Raw genomic sequence first — 21871 nt, 5'->3', positions numbered from 1 at the left:
AGTATTTACTGAACATCTCAATGTTAGGGATGAAACAAGGAACACAAACCTGGTCCCTGTGATTTAAGGCTTGGCGTCTACCGCGGAGTGGGGGGGGGGGGGGAAGAATACGTAAAACAAGCAAAAAAATAAATAAATATTGTATTAACTGTTGGAAGAAAACATAGCTGTTGAGATTAATTGGGTCTCGGGGACAGAGGTGGTTTCGATGAGGTGGAGCAAATGCTGAAAATTAGACTGTACATTATAAGAACTGGACAGTGGGCATTTCCAGAACACTAAAGTCACATACATGTTAACACGTGCACGAGTTTCCGCGGCCTCGCCGGGAGGCTGGAGAAACGTGCGGAGCCAGAGCTCCGCGAGCGCCGAGGATTTGACGCGTGTGCAGCGGTTCGTCTGGAAGTAAATTAGGAGGTCACGTTTATCTTTCAAACCAGCATCCACAACTACTTACATGCCCGTTTTTCCCCAGACATCTTTATTTTTTAGTCTGTCAGCAAACTTATTTCATGTACGGTACCTAACCCCCGCATAAAAACAGTTCCCCACCCCCACCCCGGGCTTCAGGATCTGCCCATTTTAACATGGCGGCGGCTGAGCCTGCGCAGTGCGAACAAAGAAGGACGGCCCGGTGCTGGCAGAACGTCGACCTGCCCTTCTTCCGGTGCGGAAGGCTGTACCATTCTCATACCTCGTCGTTGTTTGTCCTAATTCACACATATAATTTTCCAAGACAATGTGCGCTCCCCTAAGCCACAAGAAGATGCCTCCGTCTCTAACTATCATGTAAGTGCTGTTCATATCGTCTCGTCCCCGAAGGGCCCCCGCCATCCCCTAATGGTCTGCACCCGCTTCACCTCCGGTTTTAGGTGTCATGGCTGCCTCGAGAGGCTAGTAACAAGTTTCCACCCGTGGTGCGGGGTCCGAAGCCCACACCTGGAAACCCAGGGAAGTAAAGTTGCGTCTTGATCGTGGAGGCGACAGCTTCGCGAATTCCTGGAGATGACGGCGTCCGGGAGTTGTATGGCCCAGAAAACCTGGGAACTGGCCAACAACATGCAGGAAGCCCAGAGCATCGACGAAATCTACAAATACGACAAGAAGCAGCAGCAAGAAATCCTGGCGGCGAAGCCTTGGACTAAGGAGTGAGGAGGTCCCTGGCGAGACGCAGGGGAGGGAGGGGTGGCGGGAGTGTGGGAGACCCGGGGGAGGGGAGGGGAATGGGGTGGAGAGCTGGGTGCTTTTGAGCACGGAGTAGAAAGAATATGCACCTGAGAAAATGTTGGCCTTTTATCCCCGCAAGTAGAGACTAAGCCCCTCCACTGGGGCTCTCTTCGTCTCCCCTTTCTGTTTCTTTAACATACTTGCCCCCGGAGAATGGGAAAGGAAAACAGGTGATGATTTGGGGTGTCACTTCTCAACACCCGTGTTGCAATACGTGCCACACACTCTACCTTGAACCCTATGTCGATACGCACCTTGTTGGGACCTTCACCTGACCCCAGACTGTGGAGACTGCAGCTGTCTTCCGAGATTGAGCCAGCCCAAGGGTCTCTATGAGCCATCTTTTAGAGATGTGTGATTGGTTGGGGGTTTTTTTGGTGTGTGTGTTTTGTTTTTTTATTGCTAGTAGTTATTTCAGAAACTCGAGGCTCTACCCAGTCTTCCAAAATGTTACTCCACCAGTGCACAGTAACTAGAAATTGTATCGATAGAGCTTAAGGCTCTTTGCCCCTTATCAAAATCCCTGTGTCCCTGGGAGTGATGACAAGTTGAGGATTCTTTACCTGAGAGCAGATGTTGTTAGGGAGGGAGTAAAAAGCACAGTCTCTCTAATGGAGAGAGAAAGGAGAGCCGTGGTCAACAGCAAAAACCATACTTCGTCTGTCTCACAGTTTTTTACAAGGCAAGCTTTAACAGTCAGTGTTCAGATCCAGCAGAGTTTATCGAGTACTTAATATGGGCTGAGCACTGAGCTAGAAATCTCCATGTCGTTTAATCCTCATGACAACCCAGGCAAGTACAGTAAGTAACTTATTTCACAGTCACAGAGGCAAAAAACTCCTAAGTGAGCAACAGTCAGACCTAAGGTCCAATCTCACTACTGTTGCTAATTAGTTGATTGACCCTAGGAAATTTACTTACCATCTTCATTTTTTTATCTGTAAAGTAGACATAAGACCTGAAGATTAGGTGAGGTAATATATAAAAAGGCTTCTGGAATGTATGTAATAGAAGCACAATAACTGTTGTTTTTTTCTTTTTCCCAGTAAATGAAGGAGCCAAGATTATAGCTCATGTCTTGACTCCCAAGACCAGGTCTCCATATTTGTGATTGAAATTTGTGGGCAGACATCTTAAAAAGGCTTCTCAGGGACAGTGACTGACCACTCTTTACAGACTGGTTAGTTTGCCTCGTTATCTGCTTGCTTCTATAGCAAGCTGTGCATTTTAGGTTGATGTAGCCTGTTAAATATTTGGAAACTATCAGCTTGCCTCACTGTCTGATTGTGGCTCTAATTGTATATTTATCTTAGCTGTCTGGGGCTACATCAGTGAGATGGCAAAGGTAATTTTATTCAAGAGTAGCTTAGTCACATCCACAGATGACAAAATCTGAAATAGTGATTATAACAGAACTCCTGACATTAGGGCTACATTTTTAATTTTGAGGCTGATACTACAGAGAGTTTAGTATGTGTCAGGCTCTAAGCTAAGCACTTTATATACATTATTTCACTTAGTTTGTTTCTTCCTATCAACTCTATGAAATATACCTATTTACAGATGAGGAAACTGAGGCACAGATATTCAGTGGTTATCTCAAGGCCACAGTAGAACTTGGCAGTGCAAGTATTCAAACAGAGGCAGCTGGATATCAGAGCCCACATTCTTAACCACAAGGCCAGGGGTTGGGCCTGAGAATAGTTAGGCACCACTGTCCATCTAGAATCACAGTCAGAGATCTGATGATTCCAAAATTAACGGAGAACAAGTCTTTTGAACTGGTCATGTAGTTACCTCTTTTCCTACTTGAGCAGTATATTCTAAAAAACTATTTCATACTCTTCCTTTGTCCCAAGGAGAAATATTTGACAGGTCTGTGACATGTTTATCATTTCCACCCCCTGCAGAAACTCTGTCCTTTCCTACATGTTTATCATTTCCACCCCCTGCAGAAACTCTGTCCTTTCCTACTTCTGTTTTCTTCCCCACATTCTACACCTCCTCCCCCTTACACCACTGTAAACTCCTTCAATGCTTACTCATCGTCTTCAAACAAACTCTTTCAAAATTGTGCTTTATATAAGAAAGTTAATTACAATGCGCTTTTGTTTTGTAGTCACCATTACTTTAAGTACTGCAAAATCTCAGCATTGGCTCTACTGAAAATGGTGATGCACGCCAGATCAGGAGGCAACCTGGAAGTGATGGGCTTGATGCTGGGAAAGGTGGATGGTGAAACTATGATCATTATGGACAGTTTTGCTTTGCCTGTAGAGGGCACTGAAACCCGAGTAAATGCTCAGGCTGCTGCATATGAGTACATGGCTGCATATATAGAAAATGCCAAACAGGTAAAAATTTTGTTCCTTAAAGTTTAATTACTCTACTGCAAGTTAAAGAGTCTCATGGTGACTTTCAACTTTCTAAACAAAGCTATTCTCTTTACATTAAAGTTTAAATTTTAAGTTATTTTTAACAATTTCTATGTAAAATGTATATGAAATTAGCATGAATTTTTAAAAAATAAATTCTCACACTCAAGAGTAGATCTTAAAAGTTATTATCACAGGAAAAAAATTGTAACTGTGTGATGATGGCTGTTAATTAACACTTATTGTGATCATTTTGCAATATATACATATTGAATATTACGTTGTATACCTGAACTAATATAGTATTTGTTATATGTCAATTAAATCTCAATAAAAAATTTTTTTAATTCTCACACATTATCAGATGTGTGTTTAAAATCAAAACTTTGGAAATAACCTAAGTGTTACTGAGTAGAAAACTGGTGCCCAGCTGGTGTGGCTCAGCGGCTGAGCATCAACTTACGATCCAAGAGATCAAGGTCCAATTCCTGGTCAGGGCACATGCTTGAGTTGTGGGCTCAGTCCTCAGTAGGGGGTGTGCAGAAGGCAGCTGATCTATGACTCTCTCATCTTTGACGTTTCTATCTCTCTCCCTCTCCCTTCCTCTCTCTGAAATCAATAGACACATACATATATATAAAGAAAACTGATTAAATAAATTATGGTATAGTCATACAATGAGCTGCTAACCAGCCTTTAAAAAAATTTTTTTTAAAGTAGTTACATATTTACTAATATGAAACAAACCCCAGAGTATTTTAAGTGCAAAAGCAAAGTGTAGGACACCGTTTGTGGTATGCCATTATGTGTTTTTTATTAATCTACATATATGTAAAGAATATCTCGAAGATAGGTACTTAAGCAGCTGCATGTAGTGATAACATATGGGCTGAGAAACTAGATAGTTCAAGGGAAAGAGGTAGGAAGGAGACTGAATAACCTTTGTATCTTGTTAATTTTGTGCTTTGGCGTATATTATCTATTCAGAACATCTTTTTTTAACTTGAAAGCAGCATAGTCTATAAACTATTCTGCATACTCTTATTTTACTATAATGCTATGTGAACAGACAAATAAGTGTCTCTAAGATTAAACAGGAACCTCAAATTCCCTTGCCCTTTTCATTTGTTAGGTTGGCCGCCTTGAAAATGCAATTGGCTGGTATCATAGCCACCCTGGCTATGGCTGCTGGCTTTCTGGGATTGATGTTAGTACTCAGATGCTCAATCAGCAGTTCCAGGAGCCATTCGTAGCAGTGGTGGTAAGTACTTTTACAACCCATTTTCATGAAGTTCTTTATGGAGATTACTAAAGCAAGTATATCAAGAAATAAAACTGATGTGGTAAGAGCAAGGTTCTGGTGTCAGTCTGCCTAGGTTTGAATCTGGATTCCACCTCTTAGGAACTGGAACTTTGAACACGTTACTTAATCTCTCTGTGTCTCTTCCCCCACTCCGTAAGATGAGGGTGATCACAGAACCTGTGTCTCAGGTCCCAGCACGTAGTAGATATACAGCCAGCGTTGATCGAGTTGAGTAAATCAGGAATTGCTAGAGCAGCTCTTGGTATGTTCTAGATGCCATCCAGGCTACTTCGAGGAAGGCAAAAATTGGCCATCTATTAATAGAAAAAAATTTGCTCCTCTTTTGAAAAAGAGGAGCAAATCTTCAAATAATATTCTTAAAGAATATAATAATTAGATCTAACCTCTAAATTAACTATGAAACATTTCTATACTTACCACTTTATTGAACTTCTATGGATTTTTAGTTTTTTTTTCTATTATTTGGTTATTTTAATTATTGTGTGTGTGTATATAGTGTTATATTTACATATGTCTTTTTAAACAAATGGAAGTATAAAATGATTTTATAATCGGTAGATATTAAATATATCTTTCTTGTAGATTGACCCAACAAGAACAATATCTGCAGGGAAAGTGAATCTTGGAGCCTTTAGGACATACCCAAAGGTAATTTTTAAAATTATAAGTCTGTATAACTTTTAAAATTCCAAATATTTGACTTATTTTTAAAGATGTGTTATGGTTAGTATCTTGTTTTGTCCTAAAGCAATTTGATAATATTTACAAAATAGCAGTCAGCTTGTCCTTAGCACAAATCGTCCTTAGCAGAAGACAATACATATGTGCTTTATATAGTTAATTCCATTAGAGAAGCAGTCTTCGTTTGTTAATAACTATCTGTGTGCCTGTGGCACCCTCACAGGCACTAGAGAAACAAGCTAAACGTATCTGTTTCCTTCCCTGCAATCTAAAATAGATATTAGCACAAGTACACCTTACTGAAGGACAAGAAAATGAATATGGCAAATCCAGTCTTCAGCCACCAAATGGAGTTGAGGGAGGGTATAAGCAATATACATTTTTATTACTAGAATATTTATGTTCAATATTTAGCTCCCCAAAATTAATGTTTCTATAAATAGAAAGCTGCATGTAAAACATGTTTTCCTTCTGGTTTGCTTTTTTTTTTTTAATCTTCTATTTTCTTCATTTTTGTTTAGGGCTACAAACCTCCTGATGAGGGACCTTCTGAGTACCAGACTATCCCACTTAATAAAATAGAAGACTTTGGTGTACACTGCAAACAGTAAGTAATTTTAAAATATATCTGATGCCAGAGTCATCAAAAGAAACCTTAGAGATCGTATAGTCCAAGCCCCTTACAGATGAGAATAAAGGTTCTGACAAAATGCATTTCATAATACCTTTTAAAATAATAGTAAGGATGTACAAGTTTAGGATAATATTTGAATTTTTTATTAATTGTTTTAATCTAACATGTTATTTGTCTTTCACACAACCATGAACATTTATCAGTGTACAAGATACTTGGTCTGTTAATGAAATTAACAGTTGAAGAAGTTGTATTCAGGGCCAGCCTGACACTAGCCTGTCAGCAGCCTCAAAATACCCAGGTTCCACTTAGCAAAAATTCTTCCTGAACATTTCACTCCAAAAGCTAAAGAAGCCATACTAAATACCACTGAATTGTATACTTCTTTAAAATAGTGAATTATTGTGGTATGTGAGTTACGTCTCAATTTTTAAAAGTGTTAAAGAAACCAATGGGTTGGTGTCTCTCTCGCATCAATGTTTCTCTTTCTCTCTACCCTCCACCAACTAGACACCAACGTAGCTTTCTAGGTTTCCCTCACATAATTCTTCTGCTCTTGCTGCTGTCCAGGCAAACCGATTTCCTTAGCATTCCTTTCATGGTTTTCCTTGTATGAGTCGATGCTCTTTGCCTAATGTCCTCCTTGCTCTCAACATATCCACACCATAGACTCATGTAAGGGTTACTCTAAATCTTGTTTTCTCCCTGGGGTTTCTTGGGCAGTCTGTCAACACTGAGAGTGCTCATTATCTCAAGCAGTTAATATGCAGGTGATTGATTTTATATACGCACTATAGCATCACTTATTGTTATTCAGTGTATGTCATTTAACCTCTTGTGGATTCATCTTCTATATAAATGGCAAGCTCCTCAAGATAAAGAAGTCCCTTGTTTTTCTTTGTATCCATGTATGTACAGAATCTAGATATTTATTACTTGAAAAGATATGTTTTTCAGACATTTAAGCAAATTTTCCTTGCTATCCCTGATTATAAATTATTATTTATTATTTATTATTATTATTTATTGCTTTGGAAGCAATAGTAATTCTTTTACGTGCTTTAAGGACCTACTTTATAGTTTACTTTCCAAAAAGCATTAAGTCCTAATTAGGGGATTAGGATGGGAAGAATGGGGAAACCACATGTCATTTTCAGTATTTTTAAAAGCCTAACAAAAATTATACTTGACCCTAGACAGGCAGTTCATTAAGCTTATGTGCTATTGTAGGGAACTAATAAACTCAATATTGCGGATAAACATATGTCATTCAGAAGTTCTGACTGGTTGTTGATAACTTCTTGGGAATTTCTGGGCTCTGCAGAGGAAAAAAATATATAACACAAAGTTTACTAAGCAAAAGATTTTGAAACCATACCCCCTGAAGAGTAAAGAGACCGTGGTTACCTGATGTTCTGTTGGACTAAAAACTAAAACATGACTATTTGGATATAAAATGTAATTCACTTAAATTTGGCCATAACTTTCATATGATGTACCTGAGTATTTTTTTACTTACTAAATTTGTGCTTTCGTTTCATAGATATTATGCCTTAGAAGTCTCATATTTCAAGTCCTCTCTGGATCGCAAATTGCTTGAGCTTTTGTGGAATAAATACTGGGTGAATACGTTGAGTTCCTCTAGCTTGCTTACTGTAAGTACTATACTTTCAAAGGATGCCCTTGAATTTAATCTAAGATAAATGTTTAATATCCGAAACTCTTTTTCATGGAATGTCTATATCTGACTTGGCCAAGACAGCAGGACTGGGGTCAGATCCTGCATGACTAGAGCTGGATTAGGATAATAGGCCAAGCAGAGGTCTGTGTCATGTACTGTTGAGACCAAGTCTAAGTGGCAGATATAGTGCCCAGATGAGGGTGAGATCTGACCCTGCTTTAAAGAGACCTACAGAAAGAAAAAGACAAATACAGTTTTTTGCGTGTGTTAAGTATTTCAGGTAGGACTGTAGTTGCAAGTGACAGAAGACCCAACCAAACTGACTTAAACAAAAAAGAGAAGTATGTGAGCTGCAAAGTTCAGGAGTATGACTTCATTCAACTTCAGCTAAGTTTGCAATCAAGCAATGTTATGAGGTTTTGGTCTTTCTCAGTTTTGATTTCATGACAGTTGGCTTGTTTCAGGCTTTGTGTGAAAGCAAGATGGCAGCATTAGCTTCAGACCTCCTAGCCTCTTGGTTTCACATTCAAAAGAGAAGATCAAGATACACACACACACACACACTCCCTCCCCATCTCTGCCTGTCTCCATGTCTGTCTGTCTGCCTCTCTCCCCCTTGGCAAAGCCTCGTTGTGTCTGAGCTTTGCTTAAGTACTGCCCATCTGGGCCAGCAAGTGTTTTACTACTGGGGTAAAAGAAATTGTTTCAGGAGTACATGGACTTAGAATGGGGAAAGGGTTGTCCCAGAAGGAAATCAGGATATCATACCTTAAAGCAGCAGATGCTAGGCCAAAAAAAAAAAAAATTGCTGAATATTTTCCAATATATCATTAAAACCTAATATATTTAGAAGGATATTTATTTAACAAGCTTCTATCCTATTTATAGCTTAGCCAGGAACAGTTTGGTTTTTTTGTTTTGTCTCTTACTTAAAAAAAAAAAATTAAAGAAGTAACCCACTTCATATAGTACAATTTGCCTAATGGTTAGAACCACAAAATTTGGAATAAAATTAACTCAGTTCAAACAATGCTGCCACTTTACTAGTTGCGTGTGATCTTCAGAAAGTTATTTAATGTGACTGAGCCTTTCTTGGATTCAATAATACTAGTACCTACATATTAAATACATTGAGAATTATTGAAATACTTTATATAAAGCATTTAGCAAAGTGCCTGGCATATAATAAAGCCTCGATAAATTATTTTGTTGTTGTTTGGTTCATTGTATTCGGGGGGAAAGACCTCACTTGAGCATATTTACTATCACTTTAAACACAATTCTGACAAGTTTTCTGTTCTTATTTTTTATCCTCAACAGTCAGAAGCAGCATATTAGAAGGAAGGAGAGTGACCATAACAGCAAACATTTAAGAGCTTCCTATATGCCAGATACTGCTAAATGCTTTATATGTGTTGTTTCCTTAGAGGCAAGTGTACTCATAGCAGCCAGAAGTGACACATGGTGGCAAGGGGAGGAAACACTAAGACAGAGCAGCCTGAACCTTTGTGTAAAGGCAAACCCACCTACTCAGCCTTTGGCTGTCCGTGTATTACAGCACTGCACATACTGAGGACATTAACAATCAAGAAAAGGTTAAATTATATTTCTTCCTTCCTTATAGTTTTATATATAGTACATTGCAGCATTTTAAGAAAGAATATATAAATATATGTTCACATCATCTCTTTTCCCAGCTAAAGCATGTAACCTAAAAGCTACAAGGAAAAAAAGTAATTTTCTGACCTAAGAAGTTAGTTCCCTTTGTCTATTCTCCGTGTGTCTGAAATGTAATTGATATCATTTTATTTCATTTTAATACTATAACTTTCTGCCTTCCTACATTTTCATGGCTTGAACTAAATCTTCCAAATATGAAATGGTCTATAACCCGTTGGGTTTTCTCCAAACTTAGGGAGTGGTGGTGGTGGTGGTGGTATCCTAAACCATTTAGATCCAGACAAAGTAAATATAATTGCATCTTTAAAAAATATAAGTTCATAAAACCATTGAAGAACTGGTAGCATTTTAAAGGGCCCTCTGTAGTGACTCTGATGACAGCAAATAACTTTTCTTGTTTCGTGATTGAGCTATATTTCCTGTACACTGTCTTGTAAACAGAGCAAATAAGATACCACACTAATTGTTGTCAAGTTGTTTATTAAATCTTCATGTTCTTCTCTTGAAAATATAGGAAAGCAATGGACTATATACATCACAGCTCATCTTTATGAAAAGTTCTGTATTTTAGATACATTTTCAAAAAGATGTCCCATAAAAATATTTTTTAAAATATTACAGTTAAGTGTATATATGAAAAATATGAAATATTATAGGACAAAATGGTAAATACAGGGGTGGGCAAAGTAGATTTAGAGTTGAGAGTATGCAAAACAGAGTTTATTCGCTACTGTAATAATCATAACCCGCATGGCTTTTTTCATAGGAACAACTGTAAACCTACTTTTGCCCCTGCTTTTGCCTCACCCTGTATATATTACAGCTTGCCAAATATAGCTGTGCATGTGAGGAGATAGCAATACTCTAAAATATAACCATGGTTATAGCTAGGTGGAGGGATTATACAGGGTGGGGCAAAGGTAGGTTTACAGTTTTTCTTATGGAAAAATAATACAATAATTAATAAATAATAATACAAGAATAAACTGTGCTTCATGTACTTAGAACTGTAAACCTACTTTTGCCATACCCTTTATGTGTTTCTTTTCCTCTTTATATTGCTCTACATTTTCCAAATTTTCTACAATAGCTATTAATTTTATAATCAGAAAAGCTAAAGCTAAAACAATGTTATTTTTAAAATATTGTCATAAGTACTAATTTCGGAAGTTCAACAAGAACAAATAACAAAATTAGTTAACAATTATTAAGGCTTTGCCAGGTGCCATGGACTGTCCTAAGAACTTTATATATGTTACTAAATTTAATCTTCACAATAGCCTGAAGGTAGAAATTACTGACTTCCTCCCCCATTTTAGAAGAAGACTTAAAGGCACAGAAAAGTGAAGGCATTCTCTCAAGGCCTCCCAACTAATCTGTAGCAGAACCAGAACCTGGGCTCAGATCTGTGAAAGCCTCTCATTATAACAAATATTAAATTTCAGCAGTCAAAAAGAAAAAGTTCAAGCGTGAAAAACTCTACACTTGGACTCCTTGACTTTGCAGTTAGTCTTTGCAAGTTGCATTTGACTTCTTAATTCACTGACTATCCACTTCAATTTCATAGTGAAATTCTTTGTAAATGACATGTCCTATATAGAAAAAAATTATTTTATATTAAAATTGTCTAATGGTAGACTTGTATTGTGTACTGACACAATATCATTTTCCCTCCAGAATGCAGACTATACCACCGGCCAGGTTTTTGATTTGTCTGAAAAATTAGAACAGTCAGAAGCCCAGCTGGGACGAGGGAGTTTCATGTTGGGTTTAGAAACACACGACCGAAAGTCAGAAGACAAACTTGCCAAAGCTACGCGAGACAGGTAAGAGCAAATCTATTCTAGCCCCTCTTTCTGTTTCAAGATTTGCAAATAATAGTAGGATTCAGATTCCTTATGGTTTAACTTACTTATAACTTAGAATCGTGCCTGAATATTAACTTCTTGGGACCCTTAAGAGTTATCAGAGGCAGATCTTAACTTTGAAAATATGGAGACTTTAGATAAGAACATTAAAATCTTAGAGGTCTAGGTAATGTTATAAAAAAATCCTTTTCTAGGAGTCACACCTTTTCTAGGTTTAGGTAGAAAATGTAACAAAGAAAACCAATCAGTCACTGAGTCTTTGAAAAAAAGCTTTTGCAAAAGGATGCCGTAATCCATTCTAACCTAATTATTTTCTGAGGAATTAAAATAGGATTTCTTAAATTTTAAATTTATCAAATTTCAAAGTTTTATAAAGTTTTAAGCCCCTTAATAGCACACTAATGATTGTATCTCCCTTGTTATTCTTCTGAAATTATCTTTGGTTTAGTATCCCAAATTTCACTATCAAGATTTGTTAGGAACAAACTTGGGATATGTTCTCTTGATAACTTAGGAAATAATTATGTGGCCCTTCAGATGCATACAGGATTGGGAAGACCACCTAAATGACATTTACTTTCAAAAAAATTTTGAGTTTTAATATGATAATTAGGGGCAGAAAGGAGGGGGAAATTATGTTGACATCTGTATAAACTGAAACCTTGGTATCCATTTTAAGAAAAACTGGCCTGGTAGATGGAAAGAAGGGAAGAGGGAAGACATTGTATTCGGAGCAGAAGCCCTCTTGGGTTAGAAATACCTCATTCCTTTCTTTTCCATGTGTTTTTAGGAGGTATAGATAGAGCTAGTAGCCTGGATAAAAATTACATTTTCCTTTGACATTAGGTCTCATTTTTGGTATTTGCTCTGAATGTGTGTTTTTTCCTCATCAGTCTCTGTAACTTTGTGATTTGTAATTTTGTCTACGTTTACATCTCAATTTCTTATGAAGCAAAAATCTTACTATGGAAAAGCCTTTAATTACATAAGAGCCTGGCCAGGCGTGGCTCAGCGGTTGAGCATCGACCTAGGATCCAGGAGATCGAGGTTCGATTCCCGGTCAGGGCACAGGCCCAGATTGCAGGCTCGCAGCCAATCAATGACAACTCTCTAATGATTGATGTTTCAACTCTCTCTCTCCTCCTTTATTTAATGTATTTATTTATACATTAAATAAATAAATAAATTGAGGAAACTTTCCCTTTAAAAAAAATTATGTAAGAAGGAAAGCAGGAAGGACAAAAGTAGTAATATAAAAGCAGAGAATTTTCCTTTTTTTGGTAACTTTAAGAATTGCATCTCTTCTGAATATTGGTGGATTGTTATCGTTTGTGAGGGTTACTTTTTTTTTTTTTTTTTTAATCCTAAAATACAAATCCTGCATGGCTCAGTGGTTGAACATCGACCTATGATCCAGGGGATAGCAGTTCAGTTCACTGTCAGGGCATGTTCCCTAGTTGCGGGCTCAAGCCCCAGCCAGGGGCATGCAGGATGCAGCCAACAATGACTGTCTTATCACTGATATTTTTTTTTTTTTTTTAAATATATCTTTACTGATTTCAGACAGAGGAAAGGAGAGGGAGAGAGAGAGAGACAGAAACATCAATGATGAGAGAGTCATTGATCAAGCCCACAACCCAGGCATGTGCCCTGACCGGGAATTGAACCCCAATTGCCTGGATCCTAGGTTGACACTCAACCGCTGAGCCACGCCTGGCCGGGCTCATTGATATTTCTCTCTCCCTCTCCCTTCCTCTCTCTAAAATCAATAGATATATTTTTTTTGTTTTTGTTTTTTAAATATATCTTTATTGATTTCAGAGAAAGGGAAGGAGAGGGAGAGAGATAGAAACATCAGTGATGAGAGAGTCATTGATTGAGCCCGCAACCCGGGCATGTGCCCTGACTGGGAATCTAACCTCGATCGCCTGGATCCTAGGTTGATGCTCAACTGCTAAGCCATGCCCAGCCGGGCAATAGATACATTTTTTAAAAATAAAATAAAATAATAAAATATGAGTCGTTCACCCACTGACCTAACTTTGACTTTTAATTATTTGAAGGATATGTGTGTTTGTTTCAGGGAAAAATGCATAGGATTCTTTAAAATCATTTTTAAAATTATTCTTAGCAGTAAACAGCAAGGAAAGGAATAACATATATATATATTTTTTAATTTTTTTATTGATTTCAGACAGAGGAAGGGAGAGGGGGAGAGAGAGAGAAACATCAATGATGAGATAGAGTCATTGATGGGGTGCCTCCTGCAGGGCCCCTGCTGGGGATTGAGTCCACAGCCCAGTCTGTGTCTGGACCCGGAATGAAACCACGATCTCCTGGATCATAGGTCGATGCTCAACTGCTGAGCCACACTGGCCGGGCAGGAATAACATATTTTATGTAATATTGGAATCAATATAATTATGAATTATATATAAGTTAGTCACCTTCTAAAACAGAACTTTTCCCAAAGCTGTTGACAAGTAACAAAATTAACTTAGGAATTATCTCAAATTTTACCTTGTTATTTCTTGTGAAAGTCCTCAGAAGTAATGAAATGGTCAAAAGACATGCAGAGGCTAAAAATAACGACAGTAAACTATAAATTGGTATGGTTTGGGGAGTATGAATAGAACTGAACATCATTATTGGGGGTGCAAGGATGAAAATGGGGGGGACTTGTATATTTGAAACAGTTTTCAGGTCTTGTGACATTATATGATGTGTTTTTTCTTTCCAGCTGTAAAACGACCATAGAAGCTATCCATGGATTGATGTCTCAGGTTATTAAGGATAAACTGTTTAATCAAATTAATATTTCTTAAACAATCACTAAGTAGTACTTTTGCCTGAAAGCCAGTATGAGAAAAATACTCAAGTAACAATTTAAAACCAGTTACCAAAAATCTGATTAGAAGTATAAGGTGCTCTGAAGTGTCCTGAACATATTAACATCCTGTAATAAAAGTCTTTAAAATGAAATTGTTCTTTCATTGTTTTGTGGGAGGGGTTAAATTATTTTCTAGTATTCTTTAATATTCTTGAATTGAGGGAAAGAAATATTAGAACCTTTCTGGTCGGTTTTTTTTAATGTTTTTATTGATTTTTAGGGAGAGGAAATGAGAGGGGGGGAGAGAGAGAAGCATCAATGTGAAAGAAAAACATTGATCAGTTGTCTCCCCGAACAAGGATTGAACCTGCAACCTGAGTATGTACCCTGACCGGGAATCGAACCAGTGACCTTTCAGTGCATGGGACAAAGCTCAACCAACTGAGCCACACCAGCCAGAACATTTCTGTTTTTTAAAGAGTCTTGCATGGGACTATTTTTTAAAGAGTCGCCTTTCTAAATTAGTCAGAGAATTTCAGTTTTTCAGTTGCCATACTGATTATCAGAGCCACTTTTCAATTTGCCTATACATTAAGTCCTCACTGAAGGTCAATCAGTAGGTTCTTGGAAGTGCAGTGAAACCAATTTTACCATAGGATAATTGATATAAACAAGAGTTAAGTTCCTAGAGCATCTCATCAACATTATAATGAAATGACATTGAATAAAACATTTGAGGACCTCCTTTTGACAGCCCATTAGTAAAAATATATAATTTAATATGGTGTTTTTGTGTTCAGATGAAACATTAATCAAATCACATCATAAATTATTTTCCTGAAAATCAACTTATTTGAGATGAGCCTAGCACAGGGTATCTAGCCATTCAAATATTCACCAAGTGCTTTTACTGAAGTAGGCCCAGTTTTCTCTGCAGATATTCTGAGCAAGATAGACATGACCACTGTCCTTGCAGAACTAAGTTAACAAGAATTGAAGTATATTGCTGTGAAGGGAGAAATAAAGTGTGCTGGAACTCTTGGGAAAAACACCTCAGAGTGAAGTTACCCAGGTAGGCTTCCTGAAGGAAGTGCCTGACATTAGGCTGAAATTTGAAAGGAGGACTAGCCAGAAAAAAGCATAATGGGGAGGCAATTACTTCTACAAGCAGAGAGTACAGCATTGTGTGGAAAGCCAGAGGCAGAGAGCAAGAACTTGAGAACCTTCAAGAACTGAGATTCAGTTGGACAAGTGTTGAGCAGAATATGAGGAGTGGCAAGAGATGACTTTAATAGGTAAGATGAGGGTAGATCCTGCAGGTGCCTTTTGGACTATACTAACGGCAGTGGGGAGAGAAAAGAAACAGCAGAAATGTGCTAGATTGGTATTTCTAAGTACACTCCGTTAAGAGATTTGGGGGTAATGGCTGACCTGTAGCAAATGAGAGAAGATAAGGAAACCTCAGATTTTAAAATGGCAGAGGAAGAGGAGATTACTGAAGCAGAGAAGTAAACTTTTAGAAGTAATTTACCAGTGACTTCACATGCTGCCGAGAAGTCAAGGAAAGTGAGGCCTAAAAGCTTTCTATTAGATTTAGCAATAAGATGGTCTTTGGCAAGATGAGGAAGCCAATTACCATTAGTATCCAAATACTTTCTAGCATTTTGGTCTCGTTTTATATCCTTTTAAGTAAAAGCAGGTACCCCCCCGTTTCAGGTGGCTCAGCCTGACCTCCATTTTTATGCCCTTTTAAAAAAATCGGATAGCCCCCAACAAGCAGCCAAAATCTATATTGACTCCACAACCTTCAGTGATACCAACACCACACTGTCATTCAGTTAGGAACACTCAAGTTTGTTGAGGTTTCTCTGACACATGATTGAATAGTTAAGGTTTTGACATGAAAGAGGAGTAATTGAAGTCACCATGAAAACACACTGGCAGTTTTCATTCCAATACTAGAATATAATTATCCACATTTAATTTGACATTGGTGACCTAATCAATTAAGACATCTTGGTGTGATGGAAAATGCCTATAACAACCAAGTAACGCACAACCAGTTGCTTAAACAATAAGAATTTGTTGGCTCACCTAACTCCAGAGTCCAGAATCAAATTTGGATTAGGCTTCCTGTTAATGGTTCTCAGCTCTGCCCTCCACATGTTTACCTAAACCTAAAGCTGATTCTGCCGAACTGTCTGCATACCACGCCATGCAGTTAGGGGGAAATAGCTGCTTATGACTGTCAAAATAAGGTTCCCACTTCATTCTGATTAGTCAAACTTGAGTTGTAAACCCATCCTTGGGATTATATATAGTGACTGCTTTAGGCCAATTAAGGGCCACCCTCTACTATACATTGAGAGGTTAAATGGGTATTACAGAGACATCAGTGTCCCTCTATTCATTGTCCCAGATCAGGCAAAAATAGCAGAAAGGAGCATATGCTTTTTTTTTAGAGAGGAAGGGAGAGGGGGAGAGAGAGAAACATCAATCAGCTGCCTCCTGCATGCCACCTACTGAAGATCAAGCCCGCAACCCAGGCCAGGAAACAAACAGGCAACCCTGTGGTGCTCAGGACGCAGCCCAACTAATTGAGCCACACAGCCAGGGCACACTTGCATTTTATTGTAAATGTAATTAATTAAAAAGCAAGATCCTTTACAAATATTGTTAAAGTCTCTTTAAATTGTAATGTGCTGTCATGATCACGTTTGGTGTAAGTGCTCCGATTTATATTATTGAGCTTTTAGGAAATCAGGCTTCAATTTGCAGCCATCATCCAGAAACTAATGGATCGGGGTTACCTTTCCCTGCAAAGTATTATTTTACAGCCTTCAGCTATTCAGGAGCTGAATAGGCCATTTTCTAAGTGAAGTCTGGTTTTTGTTCAGTTTCAACTTTTTTCAGAGATAATTTCTCAAGCTCTTTGGTGATAATATACAGGAAATGTCAATCATTATCAAAAACTTAATCCCAATGTCCAAGTAATAAAACTGGAGCCAGAAGCATGGGCTGGAGAAGAGATGGAGAGAGAAGTCAGTTCCAGACAATTCAACATTATAGTTATTGCTGAGAATGTATGCATTTAGTACCATTTTTAGGTTACATTGTCCGGTTATATGAGCACCTCATTCTACATGTTTTGTTTATTGGTTAACAATAAAACACCACACAAGTTTTTATTTTGAAATCAGTGTACTACTAAAATCAAAGAGCGAAAAAGAAGAGAAGCTGCTCCATTGTTTCTGAATGTGGAAAATAAGTTCTGAGGCCAAACATCACAAGCCCCACTTGAGGGATCTAGTCTGAAGATTGTTGTCGCAAATTAGTATGACTACCTAGTTAGTATTCAGGATTTTGAAAAATCACTGCATTGCACAATAGAATAATAAACTGCCCAATAGTGCAGCCACTTGAAAATAAACACAAGGGCAGGAGCATAGTAACTTTACAATGAATCAGAGAAACTGTTTGGGAGTTGGAGTGCTACATACTGCAGAGGCTCAGAGTTTCCAAAAACTGTTCTGTGAGTGATGAGGTACAGATGCATAAATCATGCATGCAGAGAAGACTTCATTTATATTGCTAAGTCTGCACTGTATCCACACGTAGCTGAATAAACTGAACTGAACACAGACTGTTGAGTTCCAAGGTTTCTTTCTATATTTCTGGATTGTTTTAACTATGAAATCCAAAGACACATGCATTGTTGAGCAATGTGGGGGCTTTTTCATTTTAGGGGGGCATGGTTTCTGAAGATGGGAAAATATACAACACATAATGATGGCTCTTATTTTTGCACATCCTTACGATATAAAATAAGTAAAAGATTATGTTCAAAATATGGTGAGGTAATTGTTTCATTCACTGTTAATAATTGAAATGTCTAGGCCATTGTGTTTGCAAAATATTAGTTAGAAAATTGAAAATCTGTGTGTTCTCTCATTTTGGCCTATTTTCAACACAAGTTTCAACAGCAAATAAATGTACCTTCTTGGGGCCGAAATGCTAGTTTAAGGACTTAAAGTAACTTCTGAGGTAATCAGTCTGTAAGTTTCTAAAGGTTACTAAACCTTTTATCTGACTATTAATGGAAGAAATACCATTCATCTTTGTAAATATCAAGACATGATCTACTTAGTTTAGAAAACTAATAACACAAAACTCAGGTCAACTGTAACCAGACTGGCATACTTAAACTTTTGATCTCGGAAATCAGAATATTACAAAAATGAAATAAGGAACTCTGTCGTTTCGGGTCAATTTGGGGAGGAAACCACTAAAATCATAGCTTGATAACTAACACCAATGATTAATTGCTATTTCAACATGTGGATTATCTTGGTGCCAAAAATTATAGAACAATTGCCTAACAAAGTGGAGAGTCCCTGATGTCAGTTCACATATTTTCTTTGGATTATGCTAAGCAATTATGCTAAACTTTCTAATGACTGAGTAAAATGGTATTGTGCCTTGGGGCACATTTTGATGAACTACAGTTGTACTTTTCATAACCTAAGAGGCACATGCAAAAAAAAGAAGTATATTGTCTAGAATAGGGCTCTGTGACCATTATGTTAGATTGTAGAGGATTACAAATATCTATCATATAACTATGAGCATGTTTACCATTAGTAGTCGTTCCTTTAAACTACTTACCTTCCTGAAAAATTAGTTGGTATAAGCTCATCTCCAAATAAATGTTTAATTTAAATTATTCATTTTTGTTCCTAGAATTTGCTACTTCATACTCATCCTTATATTCAATTCAATTCATTATTTGTATTATTGGTGATATTTAATAAGTCCCTTAAACCACGTATGTGTTTAGCTTTATTCTTTTACTTCAACTTGTATGTAATCCATCTATCATTTCTTGCATGTGTTTCCAGTATACTTGAGGCTACTATCTGAAGATTCTAGGTTTAAATAAAGTAACAAAAATTAATGAGAAATTAATTTATGTTCTTATATATGAGAACACACCATGTTGAATAATTACAACCATCTGAAATGTTCTATAGTTTCAGAGACACTAACTTGATATGAGAATTATACATGAACACTACTTTTAGGGGAGATTATTTTTAAACTTTCTAACTAGTCTCAATATTTAAGGTAAAACATATCACTTAAAACTAAGGACCTATGAACTATTAAAATGGTAATTCATTTAGACAGACATCAACACTATGGACTTTTAATTATCTCAAGATCTAAAACTAATTTATTAACAAGTGCTTTACCTATTTCAGTCAAGAGCAAAAATGAAAGAAAAGTTATAATAAATATGAGATTTTAAAGCACAAGTAGAAATTATATTTTCTTTTTGTTTGTTTAACCCTCACCTGAGGATATTTTTCCATTGATTTTTAGAGTGTGGAAGGGAAGGAGGGAGACACATTGATTGGCTGCCTCACGAGTGCCCCTGACTGGGACAGGGGATCGAACCTGCAAACCAGGTACATGCCCTTGACTGGTAATCAAACCTGCGACCGTTAGGTCCTCTGGCTAATGCTCTAACCACTGAGCCAAACCAGCCAGGGCAGAAATTATATTTTCTAATTCTCATGCTCCTGCTGCCAGGTTTCTAAGAGCATCTTTGAAAACACTGTATTCATCACAATAATATAACATTACAAGAACATTACATTTTAATCAAGATTTTGAACTTCAACTTATAATAAACATAATCAACTTAGTTTTTCCTATTAACAAAAGGAAAATTTACATTCTGCCTTAAGAGTTAAATACTGCTGTACGTCACAGTCCAGATTTTTCACTGTGGCCTAAGGGCTGATCTGGCTCCTGCTTGCCTCTCATTTTTCTCTCCCCTTCCTCACTATGCTTCAGCCACACTGTCGTCTGGGTCCTTATGCTCATCCAGCCCTGTCCCCTCTCCAAGCCCTCCAACTGGCTACTTCGTGGGCCTAGCACACCTCCTCACAGGCTTGCACAAGCCTGGCTCACACTTTTTCAAGTCTCAGCTCAAATTCTCCTCACAGAGGCCTTGCCTCTCTCTCATCTCAAGGAAACACCTTTCCCTCCTTCCTCCCCACTTCTACACCCAGTTTCACTCTATTTCCTTCACAGAATGTACCACGATCAGAAATTATCTTGGCCATTGATATACTTTTTCACTGCCTCCTCTTATTAGAATGTAAGCTCCCTGTGAGGTGGGGACTTGGTCTAGCTAACTTCTGCATCCCCAGCACCTTGAACAGTGCATACTAGGCACTCGGTAAATATTTGTTCAATTAAGAATAACTGCAATGGACATTTCAATTGGTTTTTGTTGTTGTTAATCCCCATGCAAGGATATTTTTTTTCATTGATTTTTTTTTTTAATTTTAGAGAATGGGAGGAAGGAAGGGGGAGAAAGAGAGAAAAACATTGATGACTGGCTGGTGCCAGGGATCGAACCTGCAACCCAGATACATGCCCTTGACTGGGTATCAAACCTGAGACCCTTGGTCCTTGGGCCAATGCTCTAACCACTGAGAATACCAGCCAAGGCTCAATTTGCTTTTAAGAAACATTAACATTATGTGTTTTTAGAATGACAAGATTAAAAAGGTTTAATTAAAAGATTAAAAGTTTACTTTTTACAGGAAACTGACTTTTGTTGCACTATAAGATCATTATAAAATGAATATATTTTCCCAGACCTCTTCATATATTTAAAAGAAGAGTGGAAAAAAAGTTTTTATAATTTTTTTTTTTAACCACAGGTCACTATTGCAGAAATATGCAAAAGGCCCCACACTGGTACAAAAGCACTAGCCATTTTCAAAAACAAGCATGAAGGAGTGAAACTCTTTTCAAACAAGCTGACCAAAAAAAGCTGACAAGAGCAAAAAAATAAAGCAATGAAACACAGGTATACAGATATACAAGATGTTTTCAGTGATTTTAACAAGTTATTTTGAAAGATGTGAGAATAGAGTATATTACATTGTTGAGTTTCACTCTTAGCCTCAATCCATCACCAACTAATTAAACTTTTGCTGAACTTATTATTGGCCTGATAAACCTAAGCAAAGTCTTGGATCTTTATTAGAAGACAGAGGTTCCCCACCCTTGGTTCATAAGACAATTAAGCAATGAACTGTTCCTGAAACCTAATCTAAACTTTTTCTAAAATTATAAGTCTCTTTCTTGCAAATGCTTCATGAAAAACTCAACCCCAAAATACAGTGTTAGACTCTATACAATAGATGTTCCAGAAATAGATAAAAACATTATTTAAATTAGAAAATGAGTGGTAATATTTGTAAAAATACTTTTCAGAAAACATTTGTACTCTAAGATACATTAACTGTATGATACAAATGTGATTTTAAGGTAATGAAACTGATTTTCAGTTTAAATCCCTTGCTTTATAGTCACATCTCATACATGTTATATTCATTACAATTTGACTCCTAGTGGAGGGTGGAAATGAACCATCTTAGAAAAAAAGTTTTTGTAATATATTAAATATAATTTTTAAAATAGAACTTGAAAAAGTTTTCATATTAAAGTTAATAGAACATTAAAAAAATAGAATTTGACAAAGTACTTCA

General features: G+C 37.2%; 1 protein-coding gene across 2 annotated transcripts; it reads left to right on the top strand.

Annotated features, from left to right (window-relative positions):
• Nucleotides 1-665: 665 nt before the first annotated feature.
• COPS5 (COP9 signalosome subunit 5) lies at nt 666-14450 on the top strand. 2 transcript variants are annotated; one of them, XM_081117099.1, is made up of 9 exons: nt 666-789; nt 873-1148; nt 3347-3581; nt 4735-4863; nt 5509-5574; nt 6129-6214; nt 7785-7896; nt 11280-11428; nt 14211-14450. In XM_081117099.1, the coding sequence occupies exons 2-9, from the start codon at nt 1006-1008 to the stop codon at nt 14293-14295; spliced, it is 1005 nt and encodes a 334-aa protein (XP_080973225.1). In that variant the 5' UTR covers nt 666-789; nt 873-1005; the 3' UTR covers nt 14296-14450. The 2 variants fall into 2 exon arrangements, with proteins under 2 accessions (XP_080973225.1, XP_080973226.1); XM_081117100.1 differs by lacking the exon at nt 666-789 and having other exon boundaries at nt 873-1156; nt 14211-14446.
• The last annotated feature ends 7421 nt before the right edge of the window (nt 14451-21871 follow it).

The sequence above is a fragment of the Miniopterus schreibersii genome, assembly GCF_964146895.1.
Source record: "Miniopterus schreibersii genome assembly, chromosome: 17".
In the NCBI taxonomy this organism is placed as follows: Eukaryota; Metazoa; Chordata; class Mammalia; order Chiroptera; family Miniopteridae; genus Miniopterus; species Miniopterus schreibersii.
Note: the sequence above shows the minus strand (reverse complement) of the source record. Positions and strands in the feature narration are given on the sequence as shown.